At 45.8% G+C, this 17,423-nt stretch overlaps 1 protein-coding gene across 2 annotated transcripts; it reads right to left on the bottom strand.

Moving 5' to 3' along the window:
• Positions 1-9,384: 9,384 nt before the first annotated feature.
• On the bottom strand, positions 9,385-16,338 carry si:ch211-207i20.2 (uncharacterized protein LOC568537 homolog). Of its 2 annotated transcripts, none has more exons than XM_012876251.3 (5): positions 15,943-16,338; positions 12,870-13,023; positions 12,718-12,779; positions 12,545-12,641; positions 9,385-10,656 (listed from the first exon to the last, which is right to left on the bottom strand). In XM_012876251.3, exons 1-5 carry the CDS (start codon positions 16,117-16,119, stop codon positions 9,632-9,634), a joined length of 1,515 nt encoding a protein of 504 aa, XP_012731705.2. In that variant the 5' UTR covers positions 16,120-16,338; the 3' UTR covers positions 9,385-9,631. The 2 variants fall into 2 exon arrangements, with proteins under 2 accessions (XP_012731705.2, XP_012731707.2); XM_012876253.3 differs by having other exon boundaries at positions 12,718-12,776; positions 15,943-16,337.
• Positions 16,339-17,423: the final 1,085 nt, after the last annotated feature.

Below are 17,423 nucleotides of genomic sequence, written 5' to 3'. Positions count from 1 at the left end.
AAAGTTATCAGGCCCCTGTCCTATGGAACCAACTCCCACTTCTAGTCCGTGAAACAGACACCCTGTCTACTTTTAAGACTAGGCTTAAACTTTCCTTTTTGACAAAGCTAAGTAAGTAGACAAAGTAATTCTGGCATGACATAAGATACAGTCTACAAATATAAAATATTTTGTACTGAATTATAACAAATGTAAGACCTGGAAAAGAAAAGGTTCAGATTAAATACAAAGTAAACTGAAAGATAAATCAAAAGGATTATAATGTTTTTCTAAAAAGGAACGTTTAATAAGCCTGAATCTTTTTACAAAATTAAATGAATCAATAAATAAATAAATTGGTAGAGAGCCTAACACCCTAATGGTAGACCTAAAGTTATGTCCTTGTCCACCACAGATGTCAGTCACAGTGATGGAAGGGCTGCCTGGTCAGAGAACAGAATGGATGAGAGACTTTCAACAATCCTGGAATATGACTGACTAAAATGACCAATTCTCGAGTGAACCTTTTAAGTGTAATGACAAAACAGATCTTTTCAGGTATCTCAAAACTCCCTACTGTAGTTTAAGCTGGGACATGTTTAGCAGAGCTGCAGGGTTTGCTGGGTGGTGAACCTGGTCCAGTGTGTTCTCTCCCTATTTTTTAGTTTTTTTGTTTTGGTTGCTTGTTGGCAGTGAGAGCGTTCGTATAGCTCTGGTGTGGGACACAACCAAAACAGAGAGCAATACAGTATAGCCAACCTGTTACAACTGCCACCAGAATAAATCCCTGTTCAGAGTAAAACACCTGGACTGTTCTACACAAATGTTACAATAAGAAATCACGCAATCATTCCCAATTATGCTCTCATAGAAATCAAAAAGTTATTGAATACCAACATGAATCTATAAGCAGTTTCACATTGATCAGCTGAAATTTAATCAGCAACAACCATTAAGTCAACGCATAGGAACAATAAAGTGAGCTTACCTTTGTGTAAAATACACCTTCTCTTAAACTGAGAATGTTGACCTCTGTTTCTTTAGCTTCAGGCTTTGGAGTCATCCTCTGGGGCAGCTGGGGGCAACCCACCATTTTAGCTTCAGATCAGCCTCCCATTCCATTCTGCCTGTTATTGTATTTTCCCCACTTCAGCATCATTATACAGTAACGCTTGTTTAACCAGTGATCACTGATTGATGAGATTCTCTACATTTTAAAATAAGTGACCAATGATATCAGTGCAAGGACACGCTTTATTGAAATGTCTAAATTTGTACTTTCCTTCCCATCAATGATACACATATTTTTTCCTTATTAATAATTTGTAAAAACCCTCCAGATTTTCTGGAAAGCAGTGCATATTCTAGCAACTGGCCCAAAGCTATTTTTGCCAGCCCACCCTGTTTAAAAAAAAAGAGCCCAATTGGGTAAAAAAAAAAAACTAATCCAGTCTGGCAACACTGCTTTCAGATTGCTTCCTGTCACATTTTAATGTGTTTGAGCTGATTTTCTCTTATTCAAGTATCTTCATCTTCTATAGATCAGCATTACTGCTGTTTCACAGGAACAGCTTTTTTTGATTAATATTTCTTTACACAATGCCCTTCTGACTTTGTTATAGAAGTTTGTTCCTGGTTTTATTCATTCAGCAGCATTGTTTGTCTTCAAACTAATTTCAATTCAATTAAGTTTTATTTATATAGTGCCTATTCACAACACGTCATCTCAATGCACCTTCCAAAGTCAGTTAAATCACACCACACAGACACAAAGGCCAAAAAGGTTCCTAAGGAAACCCAGTGAATGGCACTGAGTGACTTAAAGCTTTCACTCCTCCTGAAAGAGCGTTTAGCTACAGTGGAAAGTCACTCATTTCGTCGACTTTGCAGCAATCCCAGCAGGCACTTCGTCTGTGTGACCCCCTGGAGTCTATATGAATAGGTACAAATTTCATTTGGCTTGATAAATGCACCTGCAGCATTTAAGCCCTGCACAGAGCAATGCTTAGAACATTTAATAAATTAAATTTGTGTGCCATGCCTTGATAATGTTCTTGAGTTTAGCTAGCAGGACAGTTAAGGATCATGTTAATCTTGTCCATGCAGTGTTGGGGCACCTAAAGCAGGATGGGATCGCGTTAAAAGCCAACCTGTTTAACGCTGAGGTGCAGTACATGGGAGGAATCATGGATTCCAGCTGATACTGCTGTTGTAAGAGCCCTAAAGTATAAACATCCAGCAAAAGTTGGTGAGTTAAGAGCAATTCTCAGACTGTGGAACTGTTACTGGCATCATAAATATTTTCACTAACATAACTAGCCCCTTGTGACCTGATCAAAGCACCTACAAAAGAGATATTGCTAAAAAAAGAAAAAAAAAACAGTGGCCAGCAAAAGCAGCAACAGAGCTGTCCAATCCAGCAGTTATTCAGTGAATATCATTTAATACTGGAACTCATTTAGAACCTTGACTACTTCCTTGTTCTTGGTTTCCCAGACTTCTCACAGCTATTGTCTTTCACACAGATGCGTCCAACCTAAGACTCACTACGCCATTTATCTTCCATGAGAAACCTAGCACTGGGCTAATCTGATCTTCACTCTGTCACAAACATGTTGCATGCTGGTGTTGGATTGCTGTCTGAATGCATAACCATCATATTGTATTAAGTCTTTGTAATGAATGGGTCCAACTGCTTCTGAATTGCCTTCTGGGATTAATAAAGCATAAACATAAAGGCTTGTCTCAGTTGGCCAGAAGACATCTTGACAAAATCTAGTCTTATTTTAGTCAGACTAAAAGTAGCTTTTTTTAAAATAACCTTTAAGGAGGTATTAACCATACTTTTAATAACACCAACACTTCTGTACATAGTAAAATGTTCTGTTGGTTTCATTAACTGTAAATCGTGAGAATTAAAAAGAAATAAAGGCTCTAGAACATCAGTTCTTTGACCTGTTTCACTTAGTGAATTGAGTTACTGAAATAAATTAACTATAATCTGTCAGGATGCAGCTTATTGGCTGCATGCTGAGCCTCTCTCCCTCTCTCTTGTTCCTGCGCAGCCTGATCAGTTTCACCTGGCAGGCTGCAATTAACCCACAACTGCTTCCACCTGTTCCCACCGCTTTATCAGACTCACCTCTTTCTGTTCCCGTCGCCGGTCCATAGCGTTCACTCCCGCTCAGTCCCTGCCAGTTTTTCTTGTCAGCTCCGTTCGTACCCGTCAGCCTGAAGACTCCGTTCACCTGGTCTTGTTTCAGTCAGCCCATAGACTTTCCGACAGTTTTGTTTCCTCCAGTATTCAGCTGAGTTGCGACGCCACGTTTCCGTCTCGTCTCGCCTGGGTCGCAAGTTGCGACGCCACGTTTCTGTCTCGTCTCGCCTGGGTCGCAGAGTTGCGACGCCCCGCCTCTGACTCTGTTTTCCTGGTCCGCCTTCCCCGCTGCTCAGCATTAAGGACGGCGCTCCTCGCTGTCGCTGCCCAGCGCTAACTTTTGCTTCTGCCCAGCATATTCAGACTTTGCTGCCCAGCGCCTTCTGGTTTTTGTTTGGAGTTATTTTTTGAAGTTGTGTTCTAGATCTGCTTTAGTTTCTAGTCATTTTGTATATTTTTTATTGTTTTAGAAGAATTATTTCCGCCTTCTGTTCTTTGTTTTGGCTCAACCTTAGTTTTTGCTTTACTTAGGATTTTTTTTTAGATTTATGTTGCTTTTGAGTATTGTGTTTTATTTTGTTTTTGTCCGGGTTTTTGTGTCCCAGGTTTATTCTAGTCATTCGGGTTTTTCTTTAGTAGTCTAGTTTTTGGTTTTCTGAGTCAGCTAGTTCGGGTTTGTGTTCTCTGTCTTCTTGTTTTAGCCATAGCCCTGATTTAGTGTTCTAGGTTCGCCTTAGTCTTCTGAGTTTTGTTTTTGAGTTCCAGTTTTTTTTTACTTTAGACTTCTTGTTTGCTTTCTGTACAGATTTCTAGCCCTAGTTATCTAGTTTTTCATTAGTTTAGTCGTACTTGCCCTCATCTCCCTGTTCTGTTTCGTTTCATAGTTTTGCTGTAGCGTTTGGTTCCTTTCCTAGTTGTCAGTCTTGTTTGTAGATCCGGTTTCAGCCCTGTAGTTTCGTTAGCTCTGTAGTCCCTGTCTTGACCCTGTAGTCCCTGTCTTGACCCTGTAGTCCCTGTCTTGACCCTGTAGTCCCTGTCTAGCCCCTGTAGTTTCAGTCTAGCCCCTGTAATTCCAGTCTAGCCTTTGTAGTTTCTGTCCTAGCCCTGTAGTTCTAGTCTTGTTCTGTATTTGTTTTTTTCTTTATTTTAGTTTTGTTTGTCTTTATTTTTCCCCCTTTAGTATTTAGGTGTCTGGGTTCCTGCGCTGTATGGGGTCCTGCGTTGGATGGAGTCCAGCGCTCTTAAAAGTCCCTGCGCTTTCTAGGTCCCTACACCCTTCTCCTGTTTTCGTTGTATGTTTTGCTCGGTTTGGGTTAGTTTAGTTCCCTTCAGTAGTTGTTTTGTTCTGTCTTGTCCTAGTGTATCTGTGTTGTACCCTTGTTTAGGCGCATGCAGGTCGCCGCCAGAGCCCTCCGGCGCACCCATGTCGCCGGCTGAGCCCTCTGGTGCGCCAGACTGTCGCTGCCCTGCGCATGCAGGTTGCCGCCAGAGCCCTCCGGCGCTCCTATGTCGCCGGCTGAGCCCTCTGGTGCGCCAGCCTGTCGCTACCCAGTGCACGCAGGTCGCCGCCAGAGCCCTCCGGTGCTTAAATCGCTGTCTGTGCCCTCTGGCGCGCCTGGCCTGTTACTGCCTAGCTCACCCTCTTGTTGTTGTTCCCTTGTTTAGGCGCTGCCAGAGCCCTCCGGCGCCCCTATGTCACCGGCTGAGCCCTCTGGTGCGCCAACCTGTCGCTGCCCAGCGCACGCAGGTCGCCGCCAGAGCCCTCCAGTGCTTAAGTCGCTGTCTGTGCCCTCTGGCGCGCTTGGCCTGTTGCTGCCTAGCTCACCCTCTAGTTCCCTGGTGTTTAGGTCTTGTTTTCCTGGCGTTTAGATTTAGTGTTCCCCGGCGTGTTAGGACGCCCTCTGATTCTCGGTTCCCCAGCGTGTTAGGACGCCCTCTGATTCTCGGTTTCCCGGCGTGTTAGGACGCCCTCTGATTCGTGGTTCCCCGGCGTGTTAGGACGCCCTCTTTTCTCGGTTCCTCGGCGTGTTAGTACGTCCTCCGTTCTTGTTCCCTGGTGTTTTAGATATTCCTGTTTCCCTTGTGCCCCGGCGTTCCCTTTGCGCCCCGGCATTCTTCTTCCTGGCGCCCCGGCGTTCTCTTCCCCAAGCCCCGGTGTTTCCCTCACGCCCCGGCGGGTTTTCCCCTGGTGTTTCTGTACACCAGTCGTGTTCCAGCAGGAGTTGTTGAGCCTTGGTGTTTTCGTACGCCTGTTCTTCCCTCTGGCGTTGTCGTACGCCTGTTCTTCCCTCTGGCGTTGTCGTACGCTTGTTCTTCCCTCTGGCGTTGTCGTACGCTTGTTCTTCCCTCTGGCGTTGTCGTACGCTTGTTCTTCCCTCTGGCGTTGTCGTACGCTTGTTCTTCCCTCTGGCGTTGTCGTACGCCTGTTCTTCCCTCTGGCGTTGTCGTACGCCTGTTCTTCCCTCTGGCGTTGTCGTACGCTTGTTCTTCCCTCTGGCGTTGTCGTACGCTTGTTCTTCCCTCTGGCGTTGTCGTACGCTTATCCTTCCCTTTGGCGTTAAGTACGCCCGTTCCTTCCCTTTGGCGTTAATTACGCCCGTTCCTTCCCTTTGGCGTTAAGTACGCCCGTTCCTTCCCTTTGGCGTTAAGTACGCCCGTTCCTTCCCTTTGGCGTTAAGTACGCCCGTTCCTTCCCTTTGGCGTTAAGTACGCCCGTTCCTTCCCCTTGGCGTTAAGTACGCCCGTTCCTTCCCCTTGGCGTTAAATACGCCCGTTCCTTCCCTTTGGCGTTAAGTACGCCCGTTCCTTCCCTTTGGCGTTAAGTACGCCCGTTCCTTCCCCTTGGCGTTAAGTACGCCCGTTCCTTCCCCTTGGCGTTAAATACGCCCGTTCCTTCCCTTTGGCGTTAAGTACGCCCGTTCCTTCCCTTTGGCGTTAAGTACGCTCGTTCCTTCCCTTTGGCGTTAAGTACGCTTGTTCCTTCCCTTTGGCGTTAAGTACGCCCGTTCCTTCCCTTTGGCGTTAAGTACGCCCGTTCCTTCCCTTTGGCGTTAAGTACGCCCGTTCCTTCCCTTTGGCGTTAAGTACGCCCGTTCCTTCCCCTTGGCGTTAAGTACGCCCGTTCCTTCCCCTTGGCGTTAAATACGCCCGTTCCTTCCCTTTGGCGTTAAGTACGCCCGTTCCTTCCCTTTGGCGTTAAGTACGCCCGTTCCTTCCCCTTGGCGTTAAGTACGCCCGTTCCTTCCCCTTGGCGTTAAGTACGCCCGTTCCTTCCCTTTGGCGTTAAGTACGCCCGTTCCTTCCCTTTGGCGTTAAGTACGCTCGTTCCTTCCCTTTGGCGTTAAGTACGCTTGTTCCTTCCCTTTGGCGTTAAGTACGCCCGTTCCTTCCCTTTGGCGTTAAGTACGCCCGTTCTTTCCCCTTGGCGTTTTGTACGCCCGTCCTTTTCCTTTGGCGTTAAGTACGTCCGTTCTTCCCTCTTGGCGTTTTCGTACGCCTATATTTTCCCCGTGACGCTGTCATGCGTCCGTTTCGCCTCGGCGTTTCCCTCACGCCCCGGCGATCTCGCCCCTTGGGCCCCTGCGCTCCTCTCACGCTTCGGCGTTGTTTCTCCTTGGCGTTTCCACACGCCCGTTCCTTGCCCTTGGCGTTTCCACACGCCCGTTCCTTGCCCTTGGCGTTTCCATACGCCCGTTCCTTGCCCTTGGCGTTTCCATACGCCCGATCCTTCCCTTTTTGGCGTTTCCATACGCCCGATCCTTCCCTTTTTGGCGTTTCCATACGCCCGTTCCTTCCCTTTGGCGCTGTGTTGCGCCCGTTCCTTCCCTTTGGCGCTGTGTTGCGCCCGTTCCTTCCCTTTGGCGCTGTGTTGCGCCCGTTCCTTCCCTTTGGCGCTGTGTTGCGCCCGTTCCTTCCCTTTGGCGCTGTGTTGCGCCCGTTCCTTCCCTTTGGCGCTGTGTTGCGCCCGTTCCTTCCCTTTGGCGCTGTGTTGCGCCCGTTCCTTCCCTTTTGGGCGCTGTGTACGCCCGTTCCTTCCCTTTTGGGCGCTGTGTTGCGCCCGTTCCTTCCCTTTGGCGCTGTGTTGCGCCCGTTCCTTCCCTTTGGCGCTGTGTTGCGCCCGTTCCTTCCCTTTGGCGCTGTGTTGCGCTCGCTCTTTCCCCAGCGCTGCCAAGCACTCGCTTTTTCCCCCGGCGCAGTCAAGCGTTCGTGCCTTTCCCTGATGTGCCGCCCCCTGATTGGGCTTTGGCACATCAGTGTTCTCTTGCTCCTTGGTTCCCCGTGTTCTCTGGCCCCTTTGGTTCCCCGTATTCTCTGGCCCCTTTTGTGTTTGCAGGCTCTTTGGTCCCTCAGAGTTCGGTTTCGACTCTTGCCCGCCTTCCTGGGCCCCCTCCACCCGCCCGGCGTGGGGATTCTGGGCCGTCCGGTGTCCGGCCTTGGGGGGGGGGGGTACTGTCAGGATGCAGCTTATTGGCTGCATGCTGAGCCTCTCTCCCTCTCTCTTGTTCCTGCGCAGCCTGATCAGTTTCACCTGGCAGGCTGCAATTAACCCACAACTGCTTCCACCTGTTCCCACCGCTTTATCAGACTCACCTCTTTCTGTTCCCGTCGCCGGTCCATAGCGTTCACTCCCGCTCAGTCCCTGCCAGTTTTTCTTGTCAGCTCCGTTCGTACCCGTCAGCCTGAAGACTCCGTTCACCTGGTCTTGTTTCAGTCAGCCCATAGACTTTCCGACAGTTTTGTTTCCTCCAGTATTCAGCTCAGACGTTCAGACCTCCACCGCTCGGCTCAGATGTTCAGACCTCCACCGCTCGGCTCAGACGTTCAGACCTCCACCGCTCGGCTCGGACGTTCAGCCCTCCACTGCACGGCTCGGACGTCCTGTGCTCCACTACTCGGCTCTGAGGTTCTGCTCGCCTCTGCTCGACTATGACGTTCTGCTCGCCACTGCTCTGCTCTGACGTTCTGCTCGCCTCTACTCGGCTCTGATGATCTGCTCGGCTCTGATGATCTGCTCGCCTCTGCTCGGCTCTGATGATCTGCTCGCCACTGCTCGACTATGACGTTCTGCTCGCCACTGCTCTGCTCGGCTCTGAAGCTCTGCGCTCCACGGCTCTGCTCAGATGTCCTGCTCTCCAGTGCTCGGCTCCAGAGTTCCTCCCGGTCAGTCTCTCCACACTCCTCCTGCCAGCCAGCTTCTACACCCTTCACCTCCGTCCGTTGAAAGACTCTGGTCTCATCCTCCATCTTCCAAACTATTCAATAAAACTCACTCATAAGAACTGACTCTGTGTGTGCGTGCTGTGTCCGGGTTCATCCCAGAAAAATATATCATAACATAATCTTTATTTCTTGGATTGGTCTGATGAGCAATTGAGTGTCTGGGAACTTACATGTGCTACAAGGTCAAAAGAATCCAAAAGAAATTTGTTATTTTGAAGCAAGAACACCGGAGGGAGCGTCAACACAGATGGTGATATCAGCATCTGTTAGGAAAATAGGTTGAAAATGATGTGCTTTTGGTGGCCTGTAGATTAAAGTTATTTATATATGGCCAATCCACAAATTTTACAAAGTCAATACACTCTCACAGATTTATAGTAAATTACATACAATGCAATTTGAACCTACTCATCAGATAATGCAGATCAAAAACTCTTTTTTTCAAATCGGTAGTTTCTTCTAAGGAAACACATTGGTTGCATCATCGAGTCAGTGACCTGCAGCATTCCCTCCCTCTTGTGCAGCATTTAGACGGGACAGTTGCTTGCATCGAGTTGTTGACTCTGCAGCAATCCCTCACACCGAGCATGCATGCAGTGACAGTGGAAAGGAACACTCCCCTTTAACAGGAAGGAACCTCCCAAAGAACCTGGTCCAGTTCCATCTGCTATGACCAAATGGGGGTTTGAGAAGACATAGTCGACACAAAATGCTTTCTATGTTTAGGAACAAACAGTTAATGCCAGTAGTAGTTCCTGTAGTGGCCTCATCTACGAGACAAGCACACATGAGCTTTGAGTCTGCCTTCAACTCTATAGGATGAAAGAAAGCAAATCAAGTCTAGGAGAGAGAGCGTTAATTCTCATTGAGAATTGTGAGGAGCAATGGAGGGGAGAAAAAAAGAACAACTCTGGGAGGGACATAGTACACAAATCCAGATACCTGCCTCCACCGGAGCCCTTTTTCTCACATAATAGCAGTCGGCAAATGTTTTGATGCACCTTTAAATAACAGCAGTCAGACAGATGTGATACATAACATTTTATTCATCTTTTCAAAAAATGAAAAATATCATGTATAAATCTATAAAACTTGTTCACAGGAAGCCCCTGAATCCGCATTAATAATAATTAAAAGTTCAGACCAATCAAAACAGAAGGCTGTCAGAGCTGAGGGCCGAGCTGTCTCCACAGCATCAGGGGTGTTTAAACTGTGAAAAGTGCAGAAGTGGCGTCCTCTGAAGAGCCGGCTGACTAAGTCCTTTCCGTTCACAGGTCATGCATAGCAGCACTTGTGAAGCTTCAAGTAGCGCTGGTCGGCGTACCTCTTGCCACACTTGTCGCAGATGAACTGCTTGCCGCCGGCATGTACGTGCCTCTTGTGGGTCCTCAGGTGGCTTCCCTGGCTGAAGGCCTTGCTGCAGATGTCACAGGCATACGGCTTCTCTCCGGTGTGGATGCGCAGGTGGAGCTTCAGGCTGTTGGTGTTGTTGAAGGTCTTGTCGCAGGTGGGGCACTGGAACGGCCGGTCTGTGGAGTGGGTGCGGCTGTGGGACACCAGGCTGCTCTGCTGGCTGAACGCCTTGCCGCACTGCTGGCAGCTGAAGGGCCGCTCGCCAGTGTGGATACGGTCGTGGATCTTAAGGTTCACCGCCTGTCGGAACGTCTTGCCGCAGAGGTCACAGCTGTAGGGCCGCAGGTCGCTGTGGATCCTTTGGTGGTTCTTCAGGTTGACAGCGTGGCGGAAGGACTTGGGGCACTGCTCGCACTTAAAGGGCTTCTGGCCGGTGTGGATGAGCTGGTGCGTTTTCAGCGTGACGGCGCGGGTGAAGCCTTTGCCGCACTCGCCGCAGATGAAAACCTTCTCTCTGGTGTGGGTGACGGCGTGGCGGTGCAGGTTCTGCGGCAGGTTAAACCTCCGGCCGCACACGTCGCAGCCGTACGGCTTCTCGCCGGTGTGGATGACGGCGTGCGTCTTGAGCTGCGCCTGCTTAGAGAACCGCTTCCCGCACTCAGGACACTCGAACGGGCGCTCGCCGGTGTGCGTTCGCATGTGGCTCTGCAGGCTCTGCCGCTGGCGGAAGGCCCGGCTGCAGACGCCGCAGGCGAACGGCTTCTCGCCCGTGTGGATGAGCTGGTGAGACTTCAGGTTGCTTTGAGACGAGAAGGACTTCCCACAGACCGAGCAGGACAACAACCTTCGGGAGGCGTCCTGCTGGGAAGTATCAGAGGGAGCAGAAAGTTCTATAGGTGGCTCCTGCAGGTCAGACGGCGGAGATGGAGCGGCTTCAACACGAGCTCCTGAGAAGAAAACAAACCGAGAATCAACAGTGGTGTGATCAGAACTGATCAACAGCTCTGGAGAGGCTCCACGACTCATTCAGGGGAAATCTGGACCTGCAGCGCTGCCGCTGCTTTATTATAGAAGATAGCACAGGAAAAACAAGCACTGAACACATTGTTTTTCCTCAGTGGACATGTACATGAAGCCAGATATTTACATACACTGTAGAAAAAGAAATGCAACATTTTCCACTTGCTTTCAGAGAAGAAATCAGGCTAAACTCTTCCGAACTACTTTATAAAAACAAAAACAAGTCCTTTCAGTCAAATCAAATTCAAATTCGATTACAAACAATCCAGTTAGGTCCTAATGATAAAACAATTCAGTCAGGTTCAGTTCATTTATCAAATAGGTTCAAGTTTATGAAGGAAAACTAGCTGATCCTAACTGATCTAACAGGAAATGTTTGTTGTGATTTAATATCTAACAGGAAGAATAAACAGGCTGTGTCTTTTTATACAGTGTAAGATATCTGGTTTCACTTGTACTTGTATTGAGAGTTGAAATCAAGATGTCTGTAAAAACCCACAAAATCCACACATGCAAAGAAGTCAATGCAAAATGGTGAAAATTAATTTAGGTGTAATAAAGTTAAACCACACAGAAGAGGGGCAGAACCCACTTAGTGCAAAATATTTAATACTAAGATGAAAAGCCTGCTGTTGATAATGAAAACATCACAGCATCTCCTGTATAGATAGACTAGTTTCTTGCCTTTCTCAGCTGTGATTCTGACACCTTCCTCCACATAAACTTCAGCTGAAGAAGGTTCTGCGGGGCTCTGATGCTCTCTGACCTTCAGTTCTTTCTTTGGATTTTTAACATGGTTCCAGTCAGCTGACTAACTTGGCTTTTCTAGCAACTTCCTTTGTTTTTTCAGAAAGCAGCCAAGTTTCCTGCTCTCGAGCAGGCTTAAGCTGGCGCACATGTTGCTATGACAACAAGTGCAGGATGTCTTTCGAAGAACCAAATGATCCAAGATCATGCCAAATCGTCAACAATGAAATCCTGCTAACTGAGTTAGCGACGTACGAAGAACGGACCCCTGGTCACGTCTTCTTGTTTTGGTAAATATACACAAAAGCGCTACGTTCATTAGCCAATACAGCAAAAACTAAGAGTTAAACATAGAAATGAAACATAATAAGCCAACAGGGTGTGATCATTTAATCAAGAAACCTCTGGATGCAACCAGAGAGCTGCTGGTGTCATAGTAGGTGACTACACTATTTTAATGTCACATTCTGAACAAGGTATCGAATTACCATTCACCTAACTTCAGGTATACGAGTGTCAGTACCACATGATGCCATGAAAAAGGTTTTGGTCAATTTCTTTTTCTGCCTTTTATTCACAGTGAAATCTTTAGAATTACCAGCCTTCCAAAGTTAAAGGATAACTTTTAAGCCTCATCCAGAAGGTCAGAAAGCAGCCAGAATAACATCTGAAGCGTGGCAGCCTCTTTTCTTTTAGTTTTTTTTTCTTAATGCATTCAATCACATTCACCATTACTTCCGGAGAAAACAGAGCGTAAAAATGCCACTGGAATGTTCTACAGCAATAAGGTCATAAAGGTGTTGAGTCAGCGCTTACCCATCATGAGATGCTTCCTGTGTGATACCTTGGGTAAAGCAAAACCTTTTAATAGGCTATCAACTAGGACTAAACATAAGTGAGGCACTTATCTGTGTTTATTTCTTTGTGTGGGTTACTTGGGCTTTTACCGACATCAGGTGACAGTTTTGTGCCAGGCGGTCCATTAAAGACATTTTTTTGGAGAAAAATACCGACATGTTGAACACTTTGTTTCTAGACTGAATCAGCAGACATGGATCAGGTTCTCACTCTCTATAATGGCTCCCAGGTCAATGTTCCCATGTCCATCTTTAACGCTCACCGCTGGAATGAACGGTGTGTCCACAGCCTCGCCCCCTGTGCTCACCTGCAGTGACCCAATATCCAGACGTCAGTCAGGTCAGTGAAGGCAACACAAACACGCACAGGTCAGACAGCCTTACCTGAGAAGCGCTTTCAGCTTCGCAGCTTTGGTTTCTGACTCCGTATGAGTGCTCAAGCTCTGCTAGGAAAAAAAACAACAGTGAGAAAGATCCTCACCCTGCATCTCCTGTGATTGGTGTAAAACTGCTGGAGGCATTGTTTATGTTCATACCTAGAGTTGCGTGGTTGAGGATGTAGAGGACGCTGGTCTGTGGCTTCTTACTGCTCCACCCCACCTGCATCACTAGCCTGGCTTCATCCATGATGTTCAGGATCTTCCCTAAAGCCTCGTTTCCCAGAGTCTCCATGATGGAGGCAAACTGCACCTGTCAGGATACATGATGCGGGTGAAGCATTAAGTGATTAGGGCTCCTAACGGAACCAGGCAGAACGTGTTAAAACGCTTAATAATCAATGCTCTTCAAGTTGAACGGAACTCATAAAGAGGCTTTCTTCCTGTCATTTACAACAAGAACAGTGAAATTTATCCTCTTCCAGGCTCAGCAACACTGTTTCTGGAAGAACATGCAGAAGGTCTCCTGCTGCCTCTCCAGGAACAGCTGAGCTAGCCGACTCATTCTCCTCTCATTATGGGGATCTGAACACATCTCTGACATCATATGTTAGAACAAACATTAAAAACCTTTTCTGTCGGAGCGATAAATTAGGAGAAAATACTAATTTAGGTTTTGTTAAGATTTCCTTTTGGATTTCGACTGTTATTTTTTTCTTTCAATCCTCCTACATCTGACCATGACAGCATGATGCTGTGGACTTTAACAAGTGTGAGGCAGAAAAAGAGAACTTGGGTAAACAAAATTACAAGAAAAAATAAATCTAGAATGATCAGTAGCTGATCATTCTCTTTTTACCTAAAAAGTTCATAAAACTTCAGCCTGTGGGTCAGCTTTTTCTTTTTCTTCCAGCAAGTGAAGGTGTATGGTGCAAAGACTGATTATAGAGGAAAATATTTACAAAAACATCTAAAAAGGACAGTCTAAATAATCATGAAAATGACAAATATCGCAGTAGGCACCTGGGTATGGAGCTCTAGTCCTCAAGCCTTCTACTCCAGGCTTTACTGAAAGCTTGTAGTGCAAGACAAAACGGCATTAATGGGAATTCAACAACCAAAACAGTCAAAGACACCCGGAGTTTCCCCCACCGTAGTATTATAAGCCTGGCGGGCTAAGCATCGTTTATTTTTTATTTTTTTTATGCGTCTATGGTTGAGAGCAACATAAAACGGTCCGTAAAATTCCCGTCTGGGAGCTGTTGGCACTTCTGTACCCCTACAAAGTTCAGAGAGCACGCGTTATTTTTTCCTTTTCTTTTTTTTAAACTTGCAGTTTTGGTAAAAAGTTGGTTGAATAAAGGATTGAGTTTGAATTTAGTGTTTGTGTTCTTTATCTAATAATAGGTTGCTAAGCAACAGCATAAAATGGTCAGGGCTGCCCTTAAAATATATGTTTTGAATTTGTTGATAATTATCGATCAATATGAATTGTGTTCTATCAATATGCTTTGTTTTCTCTATTGTCCAGCCCTACTCCCAGCCATCATAATGGGAGATGTGCTCCCAGCAGTAAACAGCAATCACCCGCCATCAGCAGGCTTATTGGGAGAATAGCTTGGCTATCCTGCCTGAGACATGGCTAACCGCACCAACTCTGGACTCACAATAAACGTGGTCGCTTTTCATTTATTCAGAACCAGAGGAGAGTGGTAGATAGGGATGGGTACCTTTAACATATGAGCCGATACGGTACCGGTACGGGAAATGGAACCAGAACTCAATGGTACCAACTTTCGGTACTTTTGTGTGAGTTAAAGCTACAGTTGCAATAAAGCAACAAAAATGGCCTGTAGATAAAGATGTTTGTAAACAACGACTATTTAAAACAAGAAATGAAGCTGTTTTTATTAATCAGAATATTATTATTCAAGAGAATAGCTTGTTGAGTTGGACATCAGTCCTTGAACATAAAGTGCAAAGTCCAACCAACAAACAAGTCTTTGCATTAAACAGTTTGGCCAGCTATGGTGAGATTTCTAAAAGTTTCTGGTAAAACACTAATACTTTAAAACACTTTAAACATATTACAGACACCGTAAGGAGGAGGCCTATCCATCAATTGTTACATATTATAGAAAAAATTGCAGACCTCTACAATTTGGATATTGCGGATTTTTTTTATAAATTGTGTTTTTTTTGCAAATGCGATTAATTGTCCAGCACTCGTTCCTTGTTACTTTCCCCTTGCTGGCTGAGCACTTCTAGTGTTTATGTGTCCGTTAGCTTAGCAGTTAGCTTTGGTGTTAGCCCTTCATTGTAGCGCCACAGCTCTCATCGTAGATTTTGAACATGGCCAAGAGTCGCAAAAAGCAAACCGCCTACATGTTTATGAGAAGAAGAGGAAGGCCTCAGGAGAAAGAAATAAGAGCAGAGTGGATTTAGGAGGTTTTTTTCACATGATCCCCCTGAGAAGCAGAAAAGCAAGGTAAGACAGTCTTGCTCATGCGCAGTTATTCAAAAGGGGACATGGGGAGCATTCCAGAAAAATTCCTCTCTACCTTTAATGTGGTAAATGTTGGTTTTATAGTAAAATTTCAAAAATTTTACATGTAACATTTCTTTCTCAATGTATAAACTAGCGAATATACACATATGCTTGGAACTTCAAATTAATTGTATTAAATAATTATGAATTTTAATACATGGCCAGAATTCAAACCACATAAAACAAATTTTAACAAATAAGACAGTTATAAGAGGCACACAGAGTGAACAAGGTAAATAAGAGATTCAAAGCAGTGTGTGAATCAAATTCAGGGAATTATTTTAGTGCAACACTTTCAGAGAGAGAGAACAAAAGTACATTAAAACATATTTTATCACATTTTGTAACCCAGGGCAGAATACATCTGCAACGGAGTGGAGTTTGTTTCCTCTCTTCTCTCTGCCTTCAGGTGGGTTTCAGTCAAATAACGTGGCTCTAACTAATATTGTTAGATGCTGCTGTGACATGAAATGTGAATTATATCGGGGCAGAGCCTCCAGTGCTCCAGGATCCCAACACCGCCCCTGGTTGCAACGCTGTCTGTTCTTTAATAGTAGATTTATTACAGTTTTATACGTTCTCTCCTAGGACAACACCGAAGAGAGGGAAGTTTTATGCTTCACCCAGCAGCAGTGGACACCTGGAGACATACAATAATTAACCTTAACAGCTACTAGTCCTCACCAGCTTCTCCCGGTGCTCCAGCTGCACTCTGCCCGCATCATGTTGCTCCTCTCCGGGCCTTAGAGCCCTGAATCCCGGCCTCTCCTCCTCCAGTCTCTGCAGCTCCGCCACCGCAGCGTGGACCAGAGCTTCTATGACGGCGGCGAGCCGAGTGTGCACGGAGGCGGGGGAGGTCATGGTGGCCGGCTGGAACGTCAGCAGCCCTCCGGACGAGCAGCGTTAGCTGGAGGCACAGATCAGATTTAACCGAGCTGAGAACAAATAGCAGGTCTGACTGTAAACTAAGCTCTAATCCTCCTGGAACTGCAGCTTCCGCTCTGTCTCTGCTGAGCTCAGCTTTCTACAGCGAGCAGTTTTCTTCTTCTCCAGTAGCCGCGGTTGGCAAACACTGCTGTGGTTGTATACCGCCACCAACTGGACAGGAGTTCATATACCAGGGGTCTGCTAAAATGGAGTATTAGGGCCATACATTACACACTGACGTGAGATTAGAAGAATGGGAGTAAAATTAAAATAGAGGGAGTCCACCTGAAAATCATCAGACGCTGATGTAAGTGAGTCCCAATAAAAATCCTAGACCAAGATAATTACTTGAGTTTGTAAATCAGATATTTACTGGATTAAAGAGACCAGAGTGTCTAGAGTAGACAGAGGGAGGTCTGTAATGGTGACGACAGTACGAACAGGTTAGACTGACAACAGGTCAATATTTATCTTGACCCAAGAATTTTAGTTCAACCATAGGCTTTTAGACACCTGAAAAAAGGCTTAAAAAGATCAGCTTCTCATTAAACATGTTCTATGTTCGATCAACCATATTTACAGATCTTAACTCCATTAATTCCAGTCTGAGGGAATTTGTTGAGGAATGTTTAGATATTCCAATTTTTGAAACATTAAAATATCCTCTTCACTATTTACCTTTTTAATGTTTATCCTTAAAATCTCCATAGAGTACTCATTTTAATCATGGGGATACAAAAATGATGGTTTATGTTTACTTTCATTGGATGGTTCATCACCAGGTGATATGTTAAGTCTTGATTTATTTAGCTTTTATTTAACCAGCTTTGTCCCGTTGAGATAAAGTTTCTATTTTACAAGTGAGACCAGGACAAGAAGCACAGCTGCATTACTAACAACAAAAAACAAAAAAGTACATGAAACACATTGATCATATAAGAGTGGGGCCTCCCCTGAGATATTCCATCAAGTGTTCTGCAGATTTTGACTTTTTCTTTTTTATACTTTAAATCCAAGACGGCAAGTTGTAGTGAGACAGAGGTCAAGGTACAAAACCACGGAATCCCCCCTTTAACAGATTTTAAGATGTAAAGATCTAAATAGCCCTACCACACTGCCCATGGATCACCCTATGTACATGTGCCTGCTGCCAGAAAAAGCCCTACTACTGAAAGAGTTAAGGCATCTGTGTTGTTTTCATCAGCAAGTATTAGAAAGGGTATGTGATTTATTCTTGC

The sequence above is a fragment of the Fundulus heteroclitus genome, chromosome 10 (genome assembly GCF_011125445.2).
Source record: "Fundulus heteroclitus isolate FHET01 chromosome 10, MU-UCD_Fhet_4.1, whole genome shotgun sequence".
In the NCBI taxonomy this organism is placed as follows: domain Eukaryota; kingdom Metazoa; phylum Chordata; class Actinopteri; order Cyprinodontiformes; family Fundulidae; genus Fundulus; species Fundulus heteroclitus.
This window is presented reverse-complemented; position numbering and strand designations above follow the sequence as displayed.

Coding starts and splice junctions, on each gene's coding strand:
- si:ch211-207i20.2 (XM_012876251.3), bottom strand. CDS start 16,119: ATGACCTCCCCCGCCTCCGTGCACACTCGGCTCGCCGCCGTCATAGAA. Junction 12,642..12,717: donor AAGCTGAAAGCGCTTCTCAG/GTAAGGCTGTCT, acceptor GGGTCACTGCAG/GTGAGCACAGGGGGCGAGGC. Junction 10,657..12,544: donor CCTGGGAGCCATTATAGAGA/GTGAGAACCTGA, acceptor TTTTCTTCTCAG/GAGCTCGTGTTGAAGCCGCT.